The following is a 25,661-nucleotide window of genomic DNA, read 5'->3' as shown; positions in this document are numbered from 1 at the left end:
ACTTTTAATCTTGCTGTTACAGGGAGGAGTGAGTGTCGCGAGTTATCCAGGTCCACCAGGACCTCCAGTAAGTGCTACCAGAAATCTAATTTCTAGCAGCTAATGGCATAGAAACAGAGGAGGGTTAGTTGCATGGAATTGGATTTTATTTGTGAAAGATTTGAATAATAAGGATTGGTACGTAGCACACATACTGTGATTTTATGCTTGCCAAGCATTTTAGCCCATTTTGGAGAGTGGTTTATTTTGAATAAATCATTTCATCCTAGCAAGTAAAGGCTGCAGAAATGGTACATAATTTGGTATTGGAGCCTTTAGTGAAAGTATTCTTATACTAAAACTGTGTAATTTTGTATTTATAGTTCATGGAGGCATAGTTTTGTAGTGAAATTTGGTGCCAGAAATGAGAAGCTCAGGAATTCTGATTTGAGTTCTGTCACGGTTTCACTACATGTAGCTACAGTGCAGGAAAATGTGTAAAACTAATAATTAGATTGTGGAAGCAATACATGGCTGGTGTCTTTCACACTGCATGCAGTACCTTGCAGCTGGACAATGTTGCTTTGGTTCCATGGATCTAAAGATGCTGTGCGCTTATTTGCATTCTCCTGCTTTTTAGCACTATAGGCAGGTTCTGTTTTGAGATGGTTGTCTCTTTGGTAACCACAGTTATGGGCTGGCACCAAGCAACAGAGCTGTCTTTCGCTGTATTCTGGAACAGCAAAACAAAACTCAAAATATTACTAAGATTTTATACTAAATAAATCAGCTGGGACTGGGATGAATAATGATTCTAAATGCACTGCATTAGCAAAGTATACTCATAATGCAGTAATTTAAAAAACCCATCTTATCATGTAACTGTTCTTTAAATGTGGCTTGGGTTTTTTGCAGGGTCCAAAAGGGGATCCTGGAACAGCGGTATGTATGTATGTATTTTTTGGTTTTGATAGAGAATTCCCCAAGTAGTTTGACACATGGTAATTCTGAAGGACAATAAGAAACCCAAGCCAAAACCTCTCAGCAGTGACAGCCAAACATGGAGTTGTAAGACAGTTTTCTAAAACAGTTTAATAATTTGTTTTCAAAAAAATTCACAAAGCTTCTTTTTTTGTTTCATCATAATGCCTGGAAGCTGAATACATCTTTCTGTACCAGCACCTAGTTCTGTAATTCTGTATGACATCTTTCATCAAAATTAAATCATTGAGCCAAATACTCACACAGAGACTCTGGGAAAAGCTTAATTTGTAAATCAGTAAAATGAGGCATAACAAAATCTATTTACCTAATAACTGGTTAGCTCTTACAGTAATCTCAAGTTAAATAATCTGCTGTTGCTTGCTCTTCAACATTTCCCATCTTGAGTAAAGAAATTCTAATGTATGCAATCTTTTAATTTAAAATTAAAAAACAGGGAGACCCAGGACCCATGGGATTACCAGGACTGGAAGGACTCCCAGGGGAAAAGGTAGGGCTCTTAAAAAGAAGGCATGATTTCTTAGCAGCCACTATCTGCAGCTAAATATTTTCTGAAGCCTTGTTTGGTTTATTTTTCATGTGTAAGTTAATGCTTCTATGAGAAAAATCTTTGCATACTTATTTATATTTTCTGGTTTTTTTGCTTTAAACAAGCAAATAAAATAAAATACTCGCCGAACATAAAATTTCATTTTCTGCAAATGGAAAATTGTGTGTAGGAGGCCTTGTAAAATGCTTGGTAGAATACTACTATAATTGATAGTAATATAGTTACTATTTTCCTTTGTATGGTTCTTGTTGTCTCTTAAACATCATCTTTTGTTTACAGACCATCCGTCCTCTTCTCAGCCTTTTGCTTTCTAATTGTGGAGGCTGATAACAAATTTAAAGAAAAGCTTTTTATAAAAGGCTAAAAAAGTCAAGATAAAAAACTATTCATTTCTAAATATAGCAAAGTACAAAACATTTAGCACAGAAATAAAAAAAATCTGTAAATATGTTTTCTGTCAGCAAAACCAGTTTGATTTTCCCCATATCTTCTAATTTAGGAAGAAAAAAGATTAAATTTTTTTGCAAATGAAATATTTTTCAGCTTTTTTGAATTATGCTATTAAATTACTTCATGCAAAAGTACTTTACTGAAACTTATTTTTCATCACAAAGAAATGTAAATCAAAAGTTTCCCTCTCAATATCACTGTGCATTCCTCCTACTTGCTCAGTCAGTGACAAGATCTAAGGTCTTGTGAAAGATTTAAATAATGACAAGATCTAAGATCTAAGATCTATACTAGATGCTTAAATTACATGAAATGGTTCTTGCTCTGGAATTCTACAATTTACAAGCAATTAAAGACTAGTCTGGTTTCAAAATGAACAAACACAGGGAAACATTACAGGTCTAACTGAGACAAAGTGGGGACAGGAATTAAATAAAGGGAATAAGCAGTGGATCAGATCATATAAACCAGCTGAATGTTTGGCCCTTTCCCAAAGTAGAAATATCATTTCCTTAACTAAATTTGGTCAGAATTTCATATTTGTGGTGCAAATAAGTGAACAGAACCTCAGAGCCTGACAGTCCCAACAGTATAGTGCATGCTGGGTTTTAATTTAGAGCCATGATGCTCCTCTGTGTAGCAGAATGCCATCTTCTACAGACAACATTGGCTGTAATTTCATGATGATTTCATGAACTGCTCATGTCCTCTGGATAAAATGTCCCCTACCTCAGGCTTGCTGAGAGTGGCTGGTGCAGCTGTGCTGCAAGCCAGGCTGCTGAAAGGACCAGAGTAACCCTGAAAAGGGAAAAAAAAATGTTGCAAGGGAAGTGTTAGGCATTTCTAGCTTCACTATCGTAGCCAGCCTATAGGGAAAATACCACAAGTTCTGGGTTCAGAATAACCACTGGGGCAGAGTGCAGGGCTCCAGAGAGCGTGTCCTGCCTGCTGCAGGCACTCAGTGCTCCCCACCTGCTGTCCCAGAGGTGGATGTTGTGCTCCTCACTGGGTCACTGCTGCCAGAGCAGGACAGGCTGAGCTGTGTCCTCTGAGCTGCTTCCTCCCAACTCCAGGTCAGACATGTAATTTGTCACCTGCTACACTGTGTGTAAGGGAGTTAAGTGTTTCTAATCAACAGCAATATCATTGTGCACCTGAACAGAATGATGAGGATGGGACAAACCACCATTGCTTATGAGAATAAAAACCAGAAATCCCAAAACTTCCTGGGGCTCTTGTGCAGAACTCAACGTGGCTGTAGCTATGTTTACTGAGCTTTAGTGCATCTGGTCCAGATAACATAAACCCATCTCAGAAAAATACTGAGTATGTGAAACCATACTGTTAGTATGGTTTCAACAGTGCCAGGGGTTTTCTGACATAATTTCAGAAAAGAGGAGCCTGAGTTTTTCACATTTGTAACCAACATTACAGTAACAGGGCACAGTGTTGCAGACCAACTCGTCAGCAGTGGGTAAATACCTCTGGGTAGAGTTTTACCACTTGTTACAGCTCTGTCTGCTTTGGATTACAGTCCTGTCAAGAAAGATGAATTTTTCCCTGTAGCTCATCAGTTCCAACCAAAAACACAACACTGTCTAGCTTAGAGCATAGATGGAGGTGGCTGTGTGCTGTAACGGGAACCCTTATCCTGAAAGGGCCGTGGCACAACCAGAGGACACTGGCCTGTAGTAAATGGATAACTGGGCAGCAGGAAAGCAAAAACTTCTTTGGAAGGTACATCTTAAATATGGTTATGTTGATATGAAAGTGAATTACACTGTGTAAATTTTGGTCATTGCCATGGCCACAAACTATAATTATTTGGAGAACTCCAGATAAGTCAGGGACTTTCTATCCCTTTTCAAGGGAGGTCTCATGCAGAAACAAAGGGAAACATTATATGAGAGAACCTAAACAAAGGATTTTGGTTACTTGCTCAAGTCTGTGTAATGAGCCAGTGGCACAGATAAATATTAGCATTTAGCCTGGCTCTTGTCCTCACTTTCATCTCACTTCCTTGGGTTTTAATGGGAATCCACCAAGAAACTTCTGGTTTCATTGTTGTAGTTTAAACATAGATTTATCTTTTCTTTAGGGTGACCGTGGACCAGCTGGAGCACCGGGAGTGTCAGGGACACCGGTATGTACGTTCTTTAAAGAAAACTCTGGTTTTAGAAGCTGGAAAAACAGGTCAAGCAAGGTGCTGAACTGTAGTCTCAGTCACTGTGGAACACCAGTGCTTGGCTTATGCTTTATGTGTAGGTATGAAGATTATGGGTTTTCCCTAAAGAAATTAGAGTTTTAATAACAGCGAGGGTTCATATTATTATTAAAATGACAAAGTGAGTGAGGTGGATACACAATAAAGCTGGAACTCAAAGCTGCATATGCTTAGTTAAGAAATGTGAGATTCTTCTCATTCCCTCTGTTTAATATAGATAAAGACATTTTTTGTGTTCCTGGGCATGCACAAATTTCTGAGCATCTTTCTATCACAAAGAAAAATCATGAGCATTATTTATTGCAGCCCACAGGGATCTGCATATCAAGTCGATCAAACATTTGCTCTAGGGGAATGCTTTGTCAGCTATTTACATATGATATTCAAAGGAGTTTCTGAAAGTCATAGAGGGACTTTGTTGTAGGTGAAAGTAAAAGTAACTAATAATAAATTGAAATTATCATTATTCATTTGTGTTCCTAAAGGAAATGAAGATATTAGATTTCATTCACAGTTCAATAAAAAAGTTTATCCATATTTCAGGAGGCAATATGGAGTTATTTATATGCAAATAGATTTATTATTAAATTTTGGCAGCTACCAATACATTCAGGAGCTGTTTAAATTATAAATATATGTTTCATGAAATAAAGAGAAATATGTGTCTACACACTCCCATTTCCATTAGCCTCTGATTTAGTCTATTTACTGTGAGTTCCAAGAGGGAACATCATCTTAATTAGCCTAATTTCACTGGGTTTTCCTAAAAGAATTGCACATTTAAGGGGAAAAGTATTTCTCTGAGCTTTACAGCGGATGTAAGGATTTCAAAGTTTGTTGTTCTGAAGCAGATTTTGCACTGTTAATAATGACACTGCACAGTTGTGCATTTCCCATGAATTTCCCACTGTTATGAATTTCCCAAGTTATTGGATTTTCTCTATTCAAGTTGGATAAGAAATATTTAATGAGGCCCCTTCTTCAGTGATGAAGCTGCATTCTGTTGACTATATTTAGTTCTAATAGAATCCAGTGGAATAAAATATTTTCCCCTGAAATAAATTGGATTTTTCACAATTATGCTAAGGAGTTTTAATTAACAAAGTAGTAGATATGACAGACAAATTTTTTTCAATAGTCTAGGAGGATTTTGAGACCTATCCACATATCTTGCTGGAAAAGAATTTGTCTTCTGTACCTGTCATTATTCCCTAGATTGAATAGTGGACCCTTTTCCCCATCTGAGAATGTAAACCTCTTATTTTCACTTGGGTGTTTTGCTGAGATTGCTGAGATTGTCAGGGCAGCTTGGCCTGAGATCCTGCAAGCATTGCCATCAATGCCCATTTCAGCACAAACCCTCAGTGCTGCTGTTCCCAGAGTTGTCCCTGGTGCTGATGGGTTTGGTCTCTCACTTGTACAAAGTCACCTGAGGATCTGCTCTAAGGATACTTTCAGGAAATGTAGGTCCAAGTTGTTAAAAGAAGGGCATCCTACAAAAAAGAGACATTTAAAATCAGCATTTAAATGATGTCGTAAGAGAGGATTGTGAATTCTGGCAGGGTGAACATAAAATGACAATAGAACTGGCCAAAATAGATCATGAAGAAAATTTGCAAAAGGTGTTAAGTGAGTAGTAAGGTCATATTAAAAAAAAAAAAATCAGGACTAGAAATTACCTGAAGGAATAACCTTGATTTTACATACACACTGAAAAACTTTGATCTGACTGAGTTCTCAAGGTGGAAATCATGGTGTTGTAAAATAATTCTTAAAAGCATCTCAGTATTCAAGAAGGGTAAACAAAACCAAGCGACTGAGTAACATTTAACACAAGAGCCTGTTCATTAAATATGACAAAAATCTGGAAAAATATTTCTTTTTCCTTTCTTAAAGCATTAATGAACAATATCATGAATATTTCTCCCATGTATATATACTCTCTTATTTTTGATATAGAGGTACATTTCATTTGGCTTCCTAATAGATGAATGTTTAATATTATCTTTTTGCAGGGAAAGCCAGGATCTCCTGGGTCCCCAGGCTTGCCAGGAGAACCTGTAAGTACAGATTTGAGTTCTGGATTGTTACAATAGCAAACAAATATTTCAGACATCTGATGCAAGATTTTTCATGCAGTGTTTTCATATGCGTTTTCTTTTTCCTTAGGGTGAAAGAGGACCTATAGGAGATATAGGCTTCCCTGGTCCAGAAGGGCCACAAGGAAAACCAGTAAGACTGAATTTATAATTTGCTACAAAAAGTTTATCAGAAGTTACAAAAGAAAGGACATTACATCTTGCTTTGTGTTAGAGTAGGTAACGTGTGAAGAACACACAGAGCTGCACTGCTCAGTATTAGCCATGCAAAAACCAATTCCTGGTATTGTAGTGTTTTAATAGTTAATGTTACTGAGATGTTGCCTGTAAAGGTCTTATGAAGGTCATTTGGATCTTGTTGACATAAAGGTTCCTCTTGTACTTTTTCCAGGGGGAGAATGTGAACCCAGACACTGAGCACAGTCAGTAAAGGATGGGGTGACAGAACAGGTTCTCAGTTTCAGTTTAGATAGAGAAGCGTGGGCTTCATGACTGAATAAACTTTGAGACTCTTCTGTATACAGGTGATGCAACACAGCAGCTGAGGCATTTACTGTTCACTTAGGAGATGTCCAGTCTGCTCCCTTTATGTAATAAAAGTGTGACAGCAGTGTGGTCAGCCCTGTCTGAGCTGGTTGAAAAAACCTAGTTTATAGTCCAGAAGGGGTTCAGCCAGGGTAGTGCAGGACTCATTATCTCCCCTGAACCTTGGTGTTTGGGGATGAGCATGAGCAGCAGACCTTGGCAGCTTGTCAGCACATTTCCACATTACACTGCTGCCTGGAAAGAAGACACAGTTTCTGTAGTTACAGCAGCAAATTAGCCCAAGGTGTCTAATCTGTGCAAAACTCCACTTTGCAGTATATGAGAAGAAAGAAATATTCCTGCTGTCTCTGCTCATACAAGTCATCCTTTCTCACTCACAGCTGTGAGTTTTCTACGTGTGCAGATCCATAAATATCCTACTAAATTAAACACTGCCAGAGCCTTTATCTTGCAATTATCTGGCACTGTACAATTGTTAATATACTCTCTGACATTATTTTGGCCCATACCACCTAGGACTCTCAGATCATGCCACATTCCAGTCTGGAAGATAATGTGGGCCTGGAACAGTTTCCAGCAGTTGCTATGAGTGCTACCACCTTCTTTGGGGAAGGAAATGGCTTTAACCCATGAGACCAAAACTGTGCCATGCTGCAAGTCCTGACAACCAAAGAATGGATCTGGATTTGTAATAGTAAGGCATAATCTCTGCAAGAGCAGAAGGGTAATTCAGCACCAAGGCTAATATCTAGAGTAAAAGAACTCTCTCCCATGGTTGTATTATGACTAGCTGCTACTGAAAAAGTGCATGTGCACATACAAATATTCCAAATTTGCAAAATTTCCCTATAATTTGTCATTTAAAGTTGGGTGATCATTAGATTTGGTGCACATCTTGATGCTCTTTGTATTTCTATGTTGTAGCCACACAAACTGCTGCTTCTGCAGCTTCAGAACATTTACTGCTATGGCACTAAACACTGAGCTTTACCCTTTATATTTTAAAAACATATAAACATATTAATTTTTTTCTTAGGGAATCAATGGAAAAGATGGATTGCCAGGTCCCCCGGTAAGAAAACATGCTTTTGTGTATTTTATTCCTCACAGAAACCACAGCTGTTAATCCTAGGCAGTTGCTTTCCATTCTGCTAACACATGAATACACAAAAAAGCCTTTAACTGATAAGTTTACCTTTTTTCAAAAACTATATTTCAGGGTGCTGTGGGGAGACCAGGAGACAGAGGACCCAAAGGAGAACGTGTAAGTCCCTATTATGATAATTTTTCTCTTTTCACTGAGCGTATAAACACATCATCAGCACCTATTTTATAGGCAAAATCAAAAAATTAATTCTCTGTGAACTTCAAGCAGTCACCTAAACATCTAAGAGGTTTAGTCCTAGACACCACTTCAAGGAATTAGAGTTGATTTGGCTTCTGCATTTAGAGCAAAAACATATTTTATAGACTTTCTAACACAGTTGGCCTGGACAGTATAAATTGACCAATAGCTGAAAATTTGAAAGCAGATAATCCAATTATGCTGTTGTCAGACTTTACAAAAGCCATGAACTTGCCCTGTTGTCCTCCTTTCTATGTCACAGACACAAATCATGTTTTATGTAAAACAAGCTTGTCACACTTAGGCAGCAGGAATACCAGTGCAATACCTGACTGCATCCCAAACTCTTCAGACAGTTCTGTTCATGGTAACAAGGTCATGGTGGGCAGGAATGATTATGGGAGGTGAGAGATGAGTTTATATATACATATACATATATATATGTATATATATATACACACACATATGAAAGACAGTCTTCTTGTAACATCCCCAAAGTCCTGATGTCCTAACCACAAGGCTGCCACATTTATTTGATGACTCAGAGAAGCATCTCCTTGTTTAATCTGGAAAAGGAAATGCTGCTTTATGACACTGAATAGACATGAGGGTTTAACAATTATTACAATTATCCCTTAAAAAATTAACTGTTTGCAACATTCTGGTTTTGCCTTTAAGGACACAGGCCTGCATCTGTGAGAGAGGTTGCAATGAGTACAGAAAATAAAGTCAAGGTTTTCTTGCAGCCCTTATTATTATTACTGCTGTACAGCATGCTCCTTCAGTTTGAGACAGCTGTTGAAGTTACAGAAAAGAGAAGCATCAACATTGGAAGGACAGAATAAAATCTTGAGGTTTTCTTGTGTGATATAAGAATGTCCTCATGGAATCCATTTTAAGAAGGAATAAGCCACCTGGGCTGAAATAGTTTTATATATCCTTTGAGTGACTAAAGACCGCTGTTATTACTACCTTATAAAATGAGTGACAAAGTGGATTGAAAACATGTTTTATACCAACGTGTTTTCTAGTGTTTTCAACAGATACAAGTGCTAGTGGCTTGCTTGTTTTTTGCTGTTATCTCCAGACCTTGATCAAGATTGTGAACCTGCTGGAGTAGAGCAGATAGAAACACAGGAAAAACAGCAGTTCCTTCTGCACAGAATTTGGTACAAGATAAAATACAAGAAATAGAAGAATGCTAGAAAGGAGAAAGGCTGAATAAAGCAGCACCTTAGGCAGAGATAACAAAGTACAAATGTCCTGAATTTTGTACAATTCATAGTGGAGAGTTTAAAGAGGAATCTGGAGGAATATATGGCCTAGTCTATGAATTTTTACAAGAACATTTTTCAAAACATGAAGAAAACACTGGAGGCAGTTAAAAATGTGTATTTGAAATGTTGCTGTAGTATTTGATTTGCCTCCTACATACTGGCAGCCTGTAAAACATGGATTGTTTATAAGAAGAGGATCAGCTTCACACTGGCATAGTACCATGATTCTAGAGAAACTTGCCTTTTTCTTTATCTCTGGTAGAAGAGCTATCTGTACCTACTCTGCAGGGTTACAAACCTGAGAACTTATCTATCACAGAACCATAGAAAGGCCTGGGCTGGAAGGTACCTTTAAAGATCATCAAGTTCCAGCCACCTTGCCATGGACCTTTCATCAGACCAGGTTGCTCTAAGCCCCATCCAACCTGGCCTTAGTATATTTCCAGGGTTAGAGCATCCAGAGCTTCTCTGGACAACCTGTTCCAGTGCCTCAGCATCCTCACAGTAAAAAATTTCTTCCTAATATCTCATCTAAACTGACTCTTTCAGTCTGAAGCCATTACCCCTTGTCCTGTCACTAAATGTCTTTCTTAAAAATTCCTCTCCAGCTTCCTCCTAGTATCTTTGGGTACTGGAAATAACTTGGATTAACTATAATTTTGTGCAAATGAAGACATAAAATAGTAGGTATCTAAGGAAAGTTACAGGAAATGTCCTAGTGTCTTTTGCCTATGTGAATATGAGCACCTGAATTATACCTATGCCATAATAGATATTCCTAGTTCCTTGTATATGGGCTAAAAACTTTCTATACTCAAGTTCTGTCCTTGAAAACTGGGCTACAGAGTCAAGCTATTCTTTTTGTAGTCGACTTCAACATCAAAAGTGCAAGAAAACAAAATTTATTTTCAGAGACAAGGTTCAGCCTGGAAAAGCATCTTCCCTGCATGACTCAGTCTGTTTCTGAACAGGCAAGAACTTTCTCTTTAGCATTCTCAAGTGACTTTGCAGGGGTGTTCCACTATGTGCAATGGTTTTCTTTCTGTTTTTATTTTACCCAGGGAGATCCGGGTATTCCTGGCGACAGAGGTCCCCAGGGTGAACGAGGGAAGCCTGGCCCATCAGGAGAAAAGGGGGATGTGGGTCCTGTTGGCCCTCCAGGAGACAGAGGCTATCCAGGATCACCAGGTCATCAAGGTCCCCCAGGCTCACCAGGACCCCCAGGGTTTCCAGTAAGTAAATATAAGTTTATCTTGGTTGTTTGTGTATTCAGACAAGTTATGAAGGTAACATGGGCTGAGCAGTGGAAATTCGACTGAGAAATAGCACAGTATTAGAAAAACTAAGGATTTCTCTTAGATAATTTCAGTGTTCATTTAAGGTGAAAAAGAATATACCCACATGATCAGGCAGTTATTTTAAATTATTTTTTAAAACATCTGCTATGGATAAGCTTTAATTATTTATTTCTTTAGTTCCTGCATACCAATATGGCTACTCAGTACTGTTAATTTTCACATTTTCCATAAGATTAAGATCTGCAGTCTGAGCCTTTGCAGCTGGGAAAGAAAAGGAGACAGCCAAAATTTATTATCAATAGAAGAGAAATCAGTATTTAGAAAGACAATGAAATGCTGCTTGCCAATTGTAGATATCTTGATTTTTCTGCATGAGCACACAGGCACACACATCCATATTATGGGTTCTTTTTTACCTCAATTATGTAAGATAAAGCTCTAAAACACTTCTCCAGTGAAGTTACTGGGACCATGGTTCTGTTCTGGTCAGCAGTGCATCAGAGCAAGTGGTCCCCAGGGCAGGTAAGAAGTAGGAAGATGCCATGCAAAAATAAAGCGGATTTTTGTCCCTGATCATCCTTACTGCTTGTGCAAGGTAACTTCCATACTCACCACATCCTGGTCCTCTTGGCAGCTGGAGGTGCTTCTCCCACTTCATGCCACTAGTGTCTTTACAATATTATAATGCATTTGCAGTGAAGTGGCCTTTGCAGTAAAATAAATAACACAAATAAATTAAAACACTTATCTGTTGGTGAAAGGCTTATATTTGTAATGCTAATTTAAGCATTTTTTATTTTTATAGCATCATAAATTGTCCTCTGCATGTGCCTTCTGATACATATCACCTTTCTTTTTCCTCATCAGGCTGATGCAATTTCACTTGAAGAAATAAAAAAATATATCAAACAAGAGGTTCTTAAGGTATTTGAAGGTAAGAAAAGGAAATATTATACAACTAAATCTGAAATTTTGCTCTAAATTTCTTTACATGTCATCTAACTTACATTGGACTTAGCAGGTACCTTGTTGCTGTAGCTGTGTTTAGCAAGTCTGCTTTACATGATTCTGTTCAAATAATGAGAGGTTAGAGTACCTGTCAAACAGAGTATTTCCTTATGTAAAAGATTAGCACTGAAGGGTAGTCTGCTCCAAATCATAATAGCAAACAGAAGTGTCATTGTAGGTGCATATATGTATCATGTATTACTGCAGATACTGTTTATCTACAACATACCATTAAGATATTGAAGTGCTGCTAAAGCAGAAACCACAGATATACCTAATTATTTTGCCCACTTAGTGGCTGACTGTCTAAATAAGAGAAAGGTTCAACAGCCTTCAGTCACATAGGTCTAAACTGCTGTGCAGTTTTCTCAGCAAATATCCCTGCTGAGTTCCAGAACTCCTGGCCAGACCAGCATCATTGGGCACAGTTTTAGGCAAGTACCAGATTCAGCCAAAGCCTTTGTATTATGTAAGATTTGTTAGATGAGTCCTTACTCTGAAAAGGAAATATTTTTCTTCCCCAGCATTCCTTTAGTCATGGAGAAAAGCTGTGACTCAGGTTTCTGAAACAAGCTTCTTTGTGAACACCCCTTAACAGTAGCTTCTCTTCCATTGCAAAATGCATTTCTTATGTCCTCAATATGCTTTGTTTTTCTGTCATTAATATTTGTGGACAAAACCCATCTTTTAGAGATAAAAGAAATTATATAAAGCTTGAGACTTCTTAACCTGTTCAGACAGTTTTCTGCTTTATAAACAAGGCTATCACTTTGTGTATTATCACCTTTCCCCAGGGTGCTACCCTTCAGGGTTCAACATACTTTATATTTCAAGAGCAGTTTGTGGAGTGAAGTCACTTCCTTTTCCCATTCAGATAGAATGGTAGCAAATATTTAGCCTGTTCACAAAAAGAAGGCATTATAAGGTGCCCTGCCTACACAGAATAAAGCAGTTTTGTCTTTATAGCTATTCCCTTTTCTGCATCTTGCTACTGCTCACACAGATCTTCCAGTTTTGGCATTGTTTCACTTTGTTTACTTTCTATCACCTTCCCTCTTTTTTGTTTGATGCCCACTCTTCTCTAATTTTTTTCTTAAATCTTAAAACTCCACCACTGTAAATACCCACTAAATTGTGGAATGCTTAAGGGCTTTAATCTGGTGTAAATGAGACAGAGCCAAGGTTAGTACCTATTTTACCTACCTCTAAGGAACAATAAAATATTACCAAGAACAATTTATCTCACCAGCATGAAAATTTCTATTCTGAAATATCTACAATTAGTACTTTTTGCTGAGTGCTTTCAGATTTTTTACGACTTTTTTCAGGGTTCCAGCACATTCCAAGAACTGTTCGCAGGATTTAATCTCTACTTTGCAGCTTAATATGAGTTACAAAAATAGAAGGTAGCCCTCTATCAGTGTGTTAAGTATTAATTATTCTGTGTATGTGTTTTAAGTACTTCCATGAACAGGAGTCAGAAATAATTTGAAATATTGGAATATGTTAGTAATAGAGAGTAGTAATAGAAACTTTAATACAAATTAATTCTGATTATTTCAAAGGGTAAAGACTCAGACATGAATCTGAGTTGGAACTGAAGGTCTCAGTGCTTATTGGAGCATTTAATACTTTGACATTAAGAAGAATTAAACACCCTACTTACAGAAACTTTAGCTGGGGCTTTGGGATTTTTTCCCCTTTTTTGCTAGCAGATTTCTTACCAACTTTTTCCTGTGTCTTTGATTAATGAAGAAAGGATGGGTCAATTTGTATCCCAGCTGAAGCTGCCTGCTGCAATGCTTGCCTCCCAAGCTCATGGAAAACCAGGGCCCCCAGGAAAAGATGGATCACCAGGGCCACCAGGAAAGGATGGTTTGCCAGGGCCACCAGGAGAACGTGGAATTCAAGGTAGGGATTCCAAAAAATGTTCCTTTTAGCTGTATCTTGAAATCCTTATACACTTGCTAATGTTTATTAAATAAACCAGGACTACCTATCTAGCTTTCTAATGATTAACTTTTAAACTTATGTACTTATGTTTTTCCAGACCACATCTAAATATTAACCCATAGTAAATGTGTGGATTTTTACTGATTAAAAACTCCTAATCAGTGCATTTTATTCTAATCAGTTATAAATTTAATTATTGACAGATATCTAAATCTGACAGAACTACTGTAGCAGGGTTGGGTTTTTTTTCCTACAAAATACTTGAATAAGGAAGAAAAACAATGCCAACACTCTTGCTATTTAGCTTCAGCTTCATATTTAGAGGCCATCTTATTTAAGAAAAAAAATCTTTCTGTCTCCTGGTCCAACTGCTCTCAACTCAGATCCTGAGAAAATTCAGGGCAGGAAAAACTGAAGAAAAATATTCTTCTTTAAGAAGCAGTGAAAACTGAAATATTACTAAATTAATTTTTCTTATGGTGAAGGAACATATTTTCATAAAAGAAGAAATCAGAGTAATCAGTTTTTCACTAGCTTAAGGCATCAACTGTACCCCAAACAGTAATTTGTGCATTGCAATGCACTTGGACAGTATAGAACTCTCATTTCTGTGAACTGCTTTTACTGCAAAAGTGTCTTTTACTGCAAAATTAGCTCTGAGGGATCCAGGATCATGGTAGTTGTGCTCTACTGTAGAGCCAGGCTTTCAGGGATTAAAAGAAAGATGAGAACAGACTAGAAAGAAAAAAGAATTTATAGATGAATAATATTGTGTGGGTGGGTAACATGTAATTTGCAGTTTATCTGTAGGTAGTTCTTTATTATCTTTTGTTAGTTTGGTCTGCTCTGGAGTCAGAGCAAGTCAGACTGGAATGAAGAACATGGCAGCAAAGCTGAAGATGTGTGGATCCTAAAGCTATCAGAAGAATAAGGACTTACTAACACTGATAAGTGCAAACCACTGACAGAAGCTTGAAAAATGTGATGAGCTCAGAATGAGAAGAACAAGAATAAAGGATCAAGGAAAACAATAAAAGGCTTAGAATCTTACAACACTGACTTCATCGTTACCTAAATATTCAGATCACTGCAAATAGTCACCTTCAATGTCAGTGCCAGATTGTTCAATGATTATTTATGTGCTGGATACACCTCTGGGAAGAGAAATGTTGCACTAAGTTTCATTTCCAGCTAGTGAGCATCAAGACTAAAAGATGATAGCTATGCTTGAAAACAAACAAACAAACAAACAAAAAAGCTGCTTTTCCATATCTTATAGTTAAGTAAAATAGTGCCCCATGTACACAGGATTTCCATTTATTTTACCAATATGGTCAATACTTGTTTTTGATTAGTAAAAGGTAAGCTAAGTGAGAAGCCTTTAATTCTCTGATATAAAAAGCTACAAAAAATTACACTTCCAAGGAAAGAAAACCAGAAGTTTACCTTGCCTCTTTTTTATACTGCGAATAAGAGACTGTCCTGTAAGAGGTGCACACTTACAGACACCCTTCACACCTTCCTCAGTTGTGCCTGTGCATGTTACTGCTTTGTGCCAAGAGTAAAAAGAAATTCAAATCTCTGAGCAGATTGAAAAGTATCTTTTTATATTCCAGCTTGTCTTCAGTCATAAAATACATAGCAAACAAGACTTCTTGGTGAAGCACATTACGTGCATGTGTGGCTGGGCCCTTTAAGGTAGCATGCTGTGTGCACAAGTCCTAATACAGGCTTGGTATTGCCTGATAGACACTTCTTATTCTATTTCTCACTTGGGTGTAGCCCAGACTGCCAACTCCAGGGATTTGCTGTGTGCAGTAATATGTGGCAGAGTCACTTGTCCCACGCAGGCAGTGAGAAGAAGTGGATGCTTGTGGCAAGCAATTAACAGGACCTCTGTGAATATGTCCTGTTTGTGATGCTGCATGCAGAGCCTGCTAGAGCCAGCCAGATGCTGCTGTGTGTCTGGAGAGGTGTTTAACTTCATTTGAGGTTTCACAGGGGTCCCTCCATACACCTTGAGCGTGGTGCTGCTTCTCCTGGAAACTGGTCAGGAATGATTTGGCCGGATTCCAACAGAATCTCCTTCTGCGCAGCAAACTAATAGGCAGTGGATCAGTTCCAGAGGCAAAAAAGAGAGATACTAACTTTTGGATTTATAGGCATGGTTTTCAAAAAGTGTATTTGAAGAATTGCTAGACTCTTATGCAGAGATTCATTCCCTTCTAAGCAAGTCCAGAATTTTTTACCTGCTGGCCTTCAGCAAGGTTGTTCATATTGTTCCTCACAACCTTCCCAGTGGTTCAGGTAGATATAATTTATAGGATGGTGTCATTAGAAATATAGCATGCAAGCAAAATAGAATTGCAACTTAAATTGTGAAACACATAATTGGTATTCAAATAGCCAAATAGCCAATGGAAGATTTTTATAGACATATATATATATTTTTTTTTTTCATTTCAAAAATAACCTATGCATCTGCAAGCTGATGCTCTGAGGCAGGACTAATGGTAAAATGTACAGCATGTCCTTAAGGGAGAACAGAGGGACTTTACTCTGCATGAGTTTTACGGTATGTTTATATTTCCTAGAGAATTAGAAAGTTGATTTTAAGACTTTACGAACAAGATATATCAATGTCATCCATCTGCAAACAGTCAGTCAGCTTGTCACGTGTAAGGTGATCTAGCTCAATTAACTCCACTGACTTAATTGGATTTTTAAAATTGTAATAGTAAGGGAATTTTGGTCCATTAGATGAACTGCGCCTTGTGATAATTTAACAATCCAGAGACCCCTTATGTTAATATGACTGTATTTTTTTTTAATAGAGAAAAGATTCTATCCTAGTTAAAATTCACCCTTTCTGTCAAATTGAGGAAATTCTTTTTTTAGGTCCTCATAACTTGCGGTAGCCTCAAGGAATCAAAAAAATAGCTCAACTTAGAAAATAAAAATACCATGCCATGAATAGTGGAAGCTCCTTATCTTTATTGGTAATCTCTGTTGTAAAGTTTATGTCTCTTATTAAAATTACTAATTTGTATGGTGGAAGCACGTAGAAACCTTGGTTGACATCAGGAGCCCACTGTAGTGGATGTTGTCTATAGACAGTCACTCTTCTGAAATAGCTGTGCTGGTTTCAAGAGATACCTCCTGCAAAATGTTCTCTGCTGTGGAGGTTAAAGTTAACCTGTTTTACTTTGATTTGAAACCCAGCTGCTCCCTCTCAGCTGAGAGAGCTGTAACACACAGAAGGAAGTCAGAAACGTACTGGTGGCTGGATGAGGGGGCTTCATCTTGGCACCCTCTCTGTTGCTTTGCAGTCTTTTTAAGGACACAGAGTATTTGCACAGTAAAGCACAGTGGATACTTTGGTCTCATTGTTCCCTGTGGTGGTAATCTCTTTGCCTTGTATCTGTATTAAAGAACCTCAGATTTCTCTAGATACTTGACATGTTAGTTTCAGGTGCTGCATTGTCCATGCTGATGGAAGAGGCTCTCCATTATATGGGTGCAATAGCTTCTAGAGCAGTTTAAATACCTTTCACCTCCAAGTTCATGGACATGAACTTCTGTCATTTCCACATAGAGCTAAGGGTGTAGCAGTAGTGACACTTTTGACCGTGCTGTTTGTGGCAAGCACCAAACTGAGAGCTGAATTCCAGCTGTTTCAACTCTATGAACAAAAGCTTATCTGTATGAACACAAACTTGCTATGTACTGCTACCAAGTGTTTACCATACTGCCCACATTGGGTATGTGTTTGTAATAACAGAACTTTAGTGTTGCAGAAATCACAACAAAACTTCTAGAACCTGGGTGAAAGGTTCTGCTAAAACAGTTACATTTTTAATTAAGCAGGCGCCTCTTACTGAAATTGTAATTCTACCAGGAAAAGTAGATAGCATCTTATATGTGCCTTTACATTAAAAACAATAAATTACATCTGTTTTATGTGTATGGTAATATTTTCCTTTGACTGTGTATGAGTTTGTCAGTCTAAGCTCAGAAAGAAGGTGATATTATCCTCTAGATGGCCTTGCTTCTGAGTAAAATATACCTCATTAAAAATCAAATATTTTTCTGCCAGAATTACACATTACATTGTTCACATTGTTTACATATAAGTCTGTTTATTAAAATTCTTGCATTCTATCAAATAAAGCCTTATTGTTAGACAAGCTATTTGGGAATTTTTGTATTAAACTTCAGTGCTAGCAGAACTTACCTACCACCATGTAAAAACTACACCCTTGCATGTGTATTTGGATACAGCCAATAATGGTTTATCACTAAACCATGATGCTCTTTGTCCTATTTTTTTCCTTATTTTCTTGTGTTCCAGTGATGTTTACAGAATCATTCAGTCTATCTCAGTCGTTCTCAATTATGGTGTGTCAGAGACCTGCAGTAATGTTTATCATGGAGATTGTAAATGTGATGTATGGTACCTTTGATTTCTCTCTCTTCTCCATAACTAAAGAAATGCAAAACAAATCATTAGTGGCAGCAGTCCATTGTAAAATTAGAGTTAACTGGGTTTGTAGTGGGAAATGCATTGTAACTGTTGACTGTAAATTAAAAAACATTGAGAAATATAAAATAAATAGGGCATGTAATGGATCCTGTGGTTGTATTATTGAGCTTTGCAAAAAGCAGCAATACTAGAAGTTGCACAAGAATTTTCAGAACAAACCAACTTGGTGTAGTTATAAATATTACTATGGTCATTGGAGAGTAAATCCAAATTCAAAATCCAATACAAATACCTGCATATTCCTTTTTCTTAGTCTTTATAGCTTGTGTGTGTATATGCCTTGTACAATTCTGCTTAACTCAGTGACCAGAATGCATGGTTAATTTGAATTTGGGTTTCTGTGAGATTTTAAACTGTTGATTTCCTTTAATTGTGTTATGTATAGCACCCTGCATGCATTTTGTAACATTCTTGCATCACTGTAATTTTTTGTTGTGCTGAGAGGAGTAAGATAATTGATGCTCTGTTTTGAAAGCTGGATTGATTGCAACAGATAACAGACTTTCTACTGAAGCATATAATGATCTTGTGTGTAACAGAAAGTTTGAATGCTCTGTGTACCATTCCTACTGCATTGTGTCTGTTGTAGCAACCCTGAATTGGTATCCACAGCCCTCAAAGTAATTTCCTTCTGGAATATCCTGTAAGGTAGCAGTGTTGCAGAGACCACAGCACACTGACAAGACAGCCTTTGCCCTCCACCTGTCAGTGCCAGTAAATCTTCATGGGACGTCAGGTGGATTGGCATGGCTGTGCTCTTCTCTTTTAATTCAAGCTAAGTAACAGTTCTTCACAAGAGGAAGAACTCAATACTTTATTGTATGGCATAGGTGATGCTACAAATATACTGGTTCCTGAAGCAGGAAGGTTTTAATTCCAAATGTGACCAGAAATCAGCAAAATAATCCTAAACTTTTGTCACCTTACATGCCAGCATCTGAAGTGCTGGGTACAGAAGAGTTTCCTTGTAAGCCCTTTTGAAGTAAGGGTTTGTGGCAGGTGTCTTAAAATGCCTTCATCCTTTCTCCTGCATAATAAAGGTACATTCTCAACTAGAAATAATCAGGCAAATATTTTACCGATAGCAACAAGTCCTCTGCTCTAAACCAGCCAGAGTGTTTCCAACCAATAAAACTTTTTAAAAACAGTTCAAGGAAAAAGAAGCAGAGGTTGGGCATGGGTTGCAGCACCTGGGAAGGTGGAAGCCATTTAGACAAATTCAAAACTATGGCCTGTGAAGGAAAAGGACTCAAGTATTCAAAATATGATTACTAATCACATCTTGTTAATGATATGCAGCTACTTGGGTCAAAGTAAGCTTCCAACCCAAAACCTGCACAATGTCCAGAGATGATTCATTCCATGTGAGGGGAGCTGGGCAACACTGGCCAGGGAGTGGAACTTCTCTAACATACAGGAGAATGTCTAATCATAAAACTACCACTTTACAGTCCAAAAAGTGCAAGTGTAAGGATTTATGCAAAACAGAGGAAGAAAAATCTGCATTTGGCTCTTTATTAGAGGAATTTCAGGTGACTTAAAATCTTGGGGAAGAGTCAAGCTAGTGAACAAAGCAAGAGCCCTTTGACAGATGGTGTAACAGTTACTGCTAGAAATGCTAATGTTTTCCAGAAGGAATTTATAAACTTAAGAGTGGTCTCAGAAAAAAAAAAAAGATTCTGAAGAAGAGAACTGAGCATGTGCTTTCCCAATTATATTTGTCTTGGTAATTTCATGTCAACAAGATATACAGAAAATCACTACCTAAAATAAGAGTGTGCTCTTATTTTCATATCTTTATTCCGTGTAGGTTATAGAGGACAGAAAGGGGAAAGAGGCGAGCCTGGAATTGGACTGCCTGGTAACCCTGGACCACCTGGCCCTGCAGGTACAAGTCTCCAGATCTATTTCTGCCATTGTTATTTATGAACTAACAGGCCTTTCTCCTGGTTTTACACTCTTGCTTTTCCTCCTGAGCCGGATCGCAGCGTGAGGTCAGCCCCACCTGCCTCCTTGCGGATGTGCTAGAGTGCACCTGATGTCGGTGATGAAAAGCACTGCTCGTGCTCTGGTGAGGACGCTGCTAATTGTAGCTTTGTTTTACCAGCTGCTGGCCTGCCAGGCCCACCAGGAGCATCAGGCTCACCGGGACCGCAGGGGCCGCCTGGAGCCAGCGGGAGGTGCAACCCGGCGGATTGCTACTCCCACGTGTCACAGACTCGCTCACGCACCAGCAGGAAATAAAAACCCTCCCCCCCAACACTTGGGTTCACGGTCACTTTTCACTCTTTCCAATAAGTTAATTTAATTTTTTGAAATATTTGGTGCATTTTTTTTTTCTCTCGACACTGCATGGTATATAGATAATTTGTAAGGCACAAAATTGAGCCTTTTTCTATGTTATTTGCAGTGTCATAATGATGACATGATGTCATATATTTTCCAGAGTGCATTCCATGTGTTGTTTCTCATATTTATTTTGCTTAGAACAGAAAATAGGCCCAAATAATTTTCATAAACTTCTTTCTTCAAACAAAAAATATTTTATTATAACTTAAGACACTATGTATGCCTCCATATGTAAGCTGGCTTTATTTTTCTTGCTGGTGGTGAATCTTCAATGGAAAAAATATATTTCTGAAGTCACAAAGCATACTCGTTCATGGTGAATGCAGGACCTGCGCTGGAGCACTGGGAACTCTGCTCAGACTAAACATTCATGTTCCTTGAGGAGGCTCCAGCACATCTTCTGAAAAGGGTCTGCCGTGCTCCAGGAGTGCTGCCCACCATTACAGGCACATCCAAGATGGCAAAGAAGGAAACAAAGATGTGTTTGTGGTCTCCTTATCCCATCCAATGATGAGCTTCAGACTGACTGGAAGATCGCCGGGTGTAGCTCCAGGAAATGTCTCTCCTGACTGGATTTAGTCCCAGCTGGGGGCCTGTATGTTCCTTTAGTCGTGGTTACACATACCCAGATATTAAATGCAAGAGGCTGCTGACAGTGTTCTGGACTGAGAGCTGGCACACCTTCTAACCATTAGGTGAACTGAGTAAGGCTACTAAGGCCTGGAATCAAGCTACTCTGCCATTAAGTCTGCCTAGAGCAAAGGTGACCCCTTGCTTTAGAGCAGAGGCTGGTGAGTGCATAATCCAAGAATGCAACTTCACAAGTCTCTAATCTTGGTGATGGCACTGTTTTCCTCTTCCTCCTGCAATATTCACATGCTGAAATCAGCTTGAGAAGAACATGGAATCTATACAGTGCACAACTCACAAGTCCTATTAACTGGTGACAGAAAATTTCTTGAGTTCAAGAGAAATTCGGAAAAAAATACAAAACTCTCCTAGAAAGGTGTACTACTGAGAGCAACAGCATCCAGTTTTTAGGCATTTAGTAAAGGCTGCAGGAACAGACAATGTCAACGATGAGCAAAACAGAACAATGTGTAAATCCTGTGGAGTTCAAAGGGTTGAGCAAAAGAAAATCTGGAGAAAATCAATCACACAGATGATCCTGAAAAGGAGTGAGTAGGGGTGGCCAAAATTTCATTTCTGGTTATTAGGAAACAGATGATCCTCAGTCTGTGGAATTTTGTACAGTGCAATAGAAAGTGAAGGTGCTGCTTAGAGAACACAGACATCTATAACCTACAACTTCAAAATGCTCCTGTAGTACAAAGCCATACTGAGGGCTTTAATCCCATTGTTTGGAAGTCAGTAACTTTCCCACATTAGGCAGGGAAGTAGTTTTGATAACTTTGTGCTTGAGCAGTACTGAGCTACCAGGGAAGTATTCTCAAATTGGAAGTCCTGGCTTCCAGAGAAGTGGTTGTGATACATGAATCTGGCTGACTTCTGGGTTTTGCTCAAAAGCAGTTAAGGAATGACTGGTGGGAGTCTTTAGCAAGAGATGCACATTGGCATTTGTTCTGAATAGAGTTCCTAGCACTTGCATCCAGAGCAGAGGAAGCTAGATAAAAGCAAGAGGTGACAGAATTAACTCAGGCAGCAGCTGGGGCACTCAGGACACTTTCTGAAAGGGAAAGCACACATCCTGACATGTTCATTAGTTAGGTGTTTGGAGGAGAGAAGGTGCTTGCTACAAAAGGATGTTAAAGGAAACACAGGGATGGAAGGCTGAGAGTAAACACCTGGGGCGAGAGGAATGAGGATGGCAGAAAACCTGTGGCACAGGTCCTAGATGAAGCTATCTCCTGAAGGAGCTGCCCTACACCCTGCAGCTGGGGATGCCTTGAGGAGTCAGGGTGCTTTATCTGTTCCTTGTGAGGATGGGGTCAAAAGCCCACAGGCAAACCCAGTCCTCACACCTCCTGTTCTTCTCTCAGCCCTCACTCCTCAGGAAGCAATGGCTGTCCCTTTTCCAGGCCAGCACATCCCCTGCTCTGCAGCAGCACTGTCCTGCTGGGGTGAAGGTGCATTTGGGACATGCAGTCCTGCCTGAGCTCAGCTCAACATAAGCTGCTCCCACTGCAGAACTGCTGTGCCCATGGATGATGTTTTGGTTTGCTCTGTGGAACTGATCACCCTTCCAGTCCTGGTCCTCAGAGCTCTGGGGCTGTGGGAGTGCTGGGAATGGTGAGGCAGCTTGAGACCGAGCACTGAGGCACCGACTGCTGCCGTGGGTCTGCCTGCCCAGAGAGCACAGCCTGGAACCAGCATATCTCAGTGTCCAAACAGGGACACCAGAGGAGGAGCAGCCCCACATACTGGTGTCCGTTCTCTGAAAGGAACTGCTGGTCAGGTATCTTGCATAAACATTTTCTGTTTCTTTTGGTTTTTTGGTTTTTTGGGGGTTTTTTGGAATTTTTTGGGGGTTTTTTTTGTTACTTCTCTAGTAATTCCAATATATGTATAATCTAAACATTTTTTACTTTGGAAGCTAATTTTGAACTTCATTTTTGGTGATAATATTGAAAAGGGTGCTGTCTTGTGTTAGTACTTGAGTGACTTAGAGGTTCCCAAGCAGCCCCATCCTGGAAGGCTGTACATAGACCATTGCACCGCATTGGTGGTATCTGTATATTTTGGGGCTTTTAGCTTGCTGAATCCCAGCATCTGTTATCTGCCAGATGCAATTGCTGTATTTTAATTTACTTGAATTTATTGGGAAGCAGAACACTTTTTATATTTGAAGAAGTTTTATTTTTTCATCTATGTTTCCTACAGATGCCTTTTTCTTTTTATAGGCTTAAAGAGAAAGATCTTTCTAAAATGTATTTGAATGCTTTCAGTTGATTTGCAGGTAACTTTGGCAATTATCTTGTTGCATTGTTTTTATTTTGCTAAAAGCCCAATTTAATTTTCTCATGTGAGAAAACGGGTAATTTTTTATATGGGCTATCTCATACCTATTTTAAGATGCCTCTTTCCTTACTGGGGTAGAGCAGAGCTAATCCCAGCTTAACTTTACTTCACACTGGCTTGCTCCTAATTCGCATTTTTAGAATTGAAAGTGGAATGTAGCTGGAAACATGTGTCTGCATGCTTTTCAGGTTTGGCCCCTGAAATTTCTTTGCAGTTTCAGACTGGGCAGGAGGCCATGGAGGGAAGAGGGGATGCTAATCTATTTTGCAATTTGCTTTATCAGTTTTGTATCTGTTTTGAGCAGTTCATGCTGCAGTAAGCACTGCAAGAAAATAAACATGAGGGGTTATTTTTTTTCAGTAGCATAAAGTCTTTTATTCTGCTTTGGGTTTGTTGACATGCAACAAGAATCAGAAGTGAAATAACTTTGAGAAAATGTTTTTAAACCTTTTTTAAAAGCTCTTTAAGCTTTATCCTAGTTCAGGGTCAGACTTTTATATTTCATGGCAAGTTGCTTTATCACCTGTTAAAAACGTGTTGGGATTTTCTTTAAATAGCAATGTACAGAACTACTCAGTTTGCCTAAAGAGAGTACAGAAACTTCCTCAGAGGGAAGCTTTCCCGAGGCTGCAGCAAATCTCCTGCTGTCCACGTGGTGGAGTGCAAAACATCCTTTCAATACAACGATTACAGCCCAGGCATAACTAGCCCAGCAGAACAAGAGCTGACCCAACCATGTGTATTCTCACAGCAGTCTCTGTTTCTGATTTTGTCCTTGAGACTTACTTTTTTCTATTTTCTTTCTTCAAATCTCTTTAGTTTGCATGGTGGTATTTGCAGAAATACTGTCTTTCTTGGATAACTATTGTAAGATAATATTGCTAAGATTTTATTTGTGTTTCTTATTATATTGTGTTTTATGTATGTTACAAACGAATATGTTGTGGTGACATCTCATTTTCAGGCACCATTTATGTCCCCTGCAATGATGTTTTTCCCCAGGGGAGGAGGGACTCACCTATGGTTAGTAAAAACTTCAGCACCATCCAAGGTACAATTGGGCAGCAGTGCAGCCTGGCAATGTTTTGAGAACCAATATTCTTACCTTAAGCTGCATCTGGTTTCAATGTTAAAAGAGCACTGTGATACAGAAACAGGATTGATTATTCATCCTTCCCTTACATTTTATGATTGTGGGTTATGACTGATGTTAGGTATGCACAGCTTTATTAAATAAGTGGAGGTTTTAATTAATGGATAATCACACAAAATATTTTGCATCTTCTTCTTTTTCACAAGGGTGAAATGTTATTTTTCATTTCTATGTGCACTCAATTTTTTTCTTTTTTTTTTCTGAAATGTTTATATGAAAGTCTTATAAAAACCCCACTGGCTAAATTAGCATTTTATAAACTTGTTTCTCCAAACAGACTACATAAAATCAGTTCTTAACCTTGCATTTTACCAATGCAGTAGAAATGCTGCTCTAATGTGAGATGTTAGAACAAGAAAAGTAACTCAGAAATCAAAACATTGCTGGTTTGGGGTTTGTTCTTATTGAGTTTTTCATAGATTTTGGATGTATCAAGTCCTGCAAAATTTTCCTGAAACCTGGTATGTCCACTACAATGTGATTGTACTGGATGGATTTTTAAACCACCTCCATGCACATAGGTGGGTGTAGGCCATGGAGAACAAGTTTAAACCTGACTTTGTCATGGTTGGTACTTAAGTGGAAAATTCAAGCTTCAGGATACTGTAAGGAAATGTGGTTTTCAAATATTAATTGCTAACAAATTGATTCTAGACCAAAATAAGTTTGTAGCTAAAAAGATTGGAGTCTACATGTCTTTTAGCAGTTTTCTTTTAGTCTGCTATTCTATAAACACAAATGCATTTAATTACTTACTGCAGTTTTAATGTAAATATATTCTGTCTCCAGTCAGAATGTTTGAAGGATTCTCAATGACACACCTTGGTGTTTTGTATTCTTTCATTTCTGAATTGTATTGCAGCTGTCACTGAATGAATCACAGAACATGATGACTGGTTGCTTCCT

General features: G+C 38.5%; 1 protein-coding gene across 1 annotated transcript in view; it reads left to right on the top strand.

Annotated features, from left to right (window-relative positions):
• Window positions 1-23,346, top strand: part of COL19A1 (collagen type XIX alpha 1 chain) — a 178,408-nt gene extending 155,062 nt beyond the window's left edge. Inside the window, exons 38-50 of the mRNA XM_030944776.1 lie at window positions 23-67; window positions 895-921; window positions 1,418-1,471; window positions 4,080-4,124; window positions 6,221-6,265; window positions 6,375-6,437; window positions 7,887-7,922; window positions 8,070-8,114; window positions 10,534-10,704; window positions 11,638-11,704; window positions 13,534-13,689; window positions 20,085-20,162; window positions 20,382-23,346. Of these exons, the coding sequence (XP_030800636.1) occupies window positions 23-67; window positions 895-921; window positions 1,418-1,471; window positions 4,080-4,124; window positions 6,221-6,265; window positions 6,375-6,437; window positions 7,887-7,922; window positions 8,070-8,114; window positions 10,534-10,704; window positions 11,638-11,704; window positions 13,534-13,689; window positions 20,085-20,162; window positions 20,382-20,518 (969 nt within the window). The 3' untranslated portion in view covers window positions 20,519-23,346. The remainder of the gene's footprint in view (window positions 1-22; window positions 68-894; window positions 922-1,417; window positions 1,472-4,079; window positions 4,125-6,220; window positions 6,266-6,374; window positions 6,438-7,886; window positions 7,923-8,069; window positions 8,115-10,533; window positions 10,705-11,637; window positions 11,705-13,533; window positions 13,690-20,084; window positions 20,163-20,381) is intronic.
• The last annotated feature ends 2,315 nt before the right edge of the window (window positions 23,347-25,661 follow it).

This window comes from Camarhynchus parvulus, chromosome 3 (genome assembly GCF_901933205.1).
Source record: "Camarhynchus parvulus chromosome 3, STF_HiC, whole genome shotgun sequence".
Classification (NCBI taxonomy): Eukaryota; Metazoa; Chordata; class Aves; order Passeriformes; family Thraupidae; genus Camarhynchus; species Camarhynchus parvulus.
The sequence above is the reverse complement of the archived record's forward strand: the minus strand, read 5'-3'. Positions and strand labels throughout refer to the sequence as shown.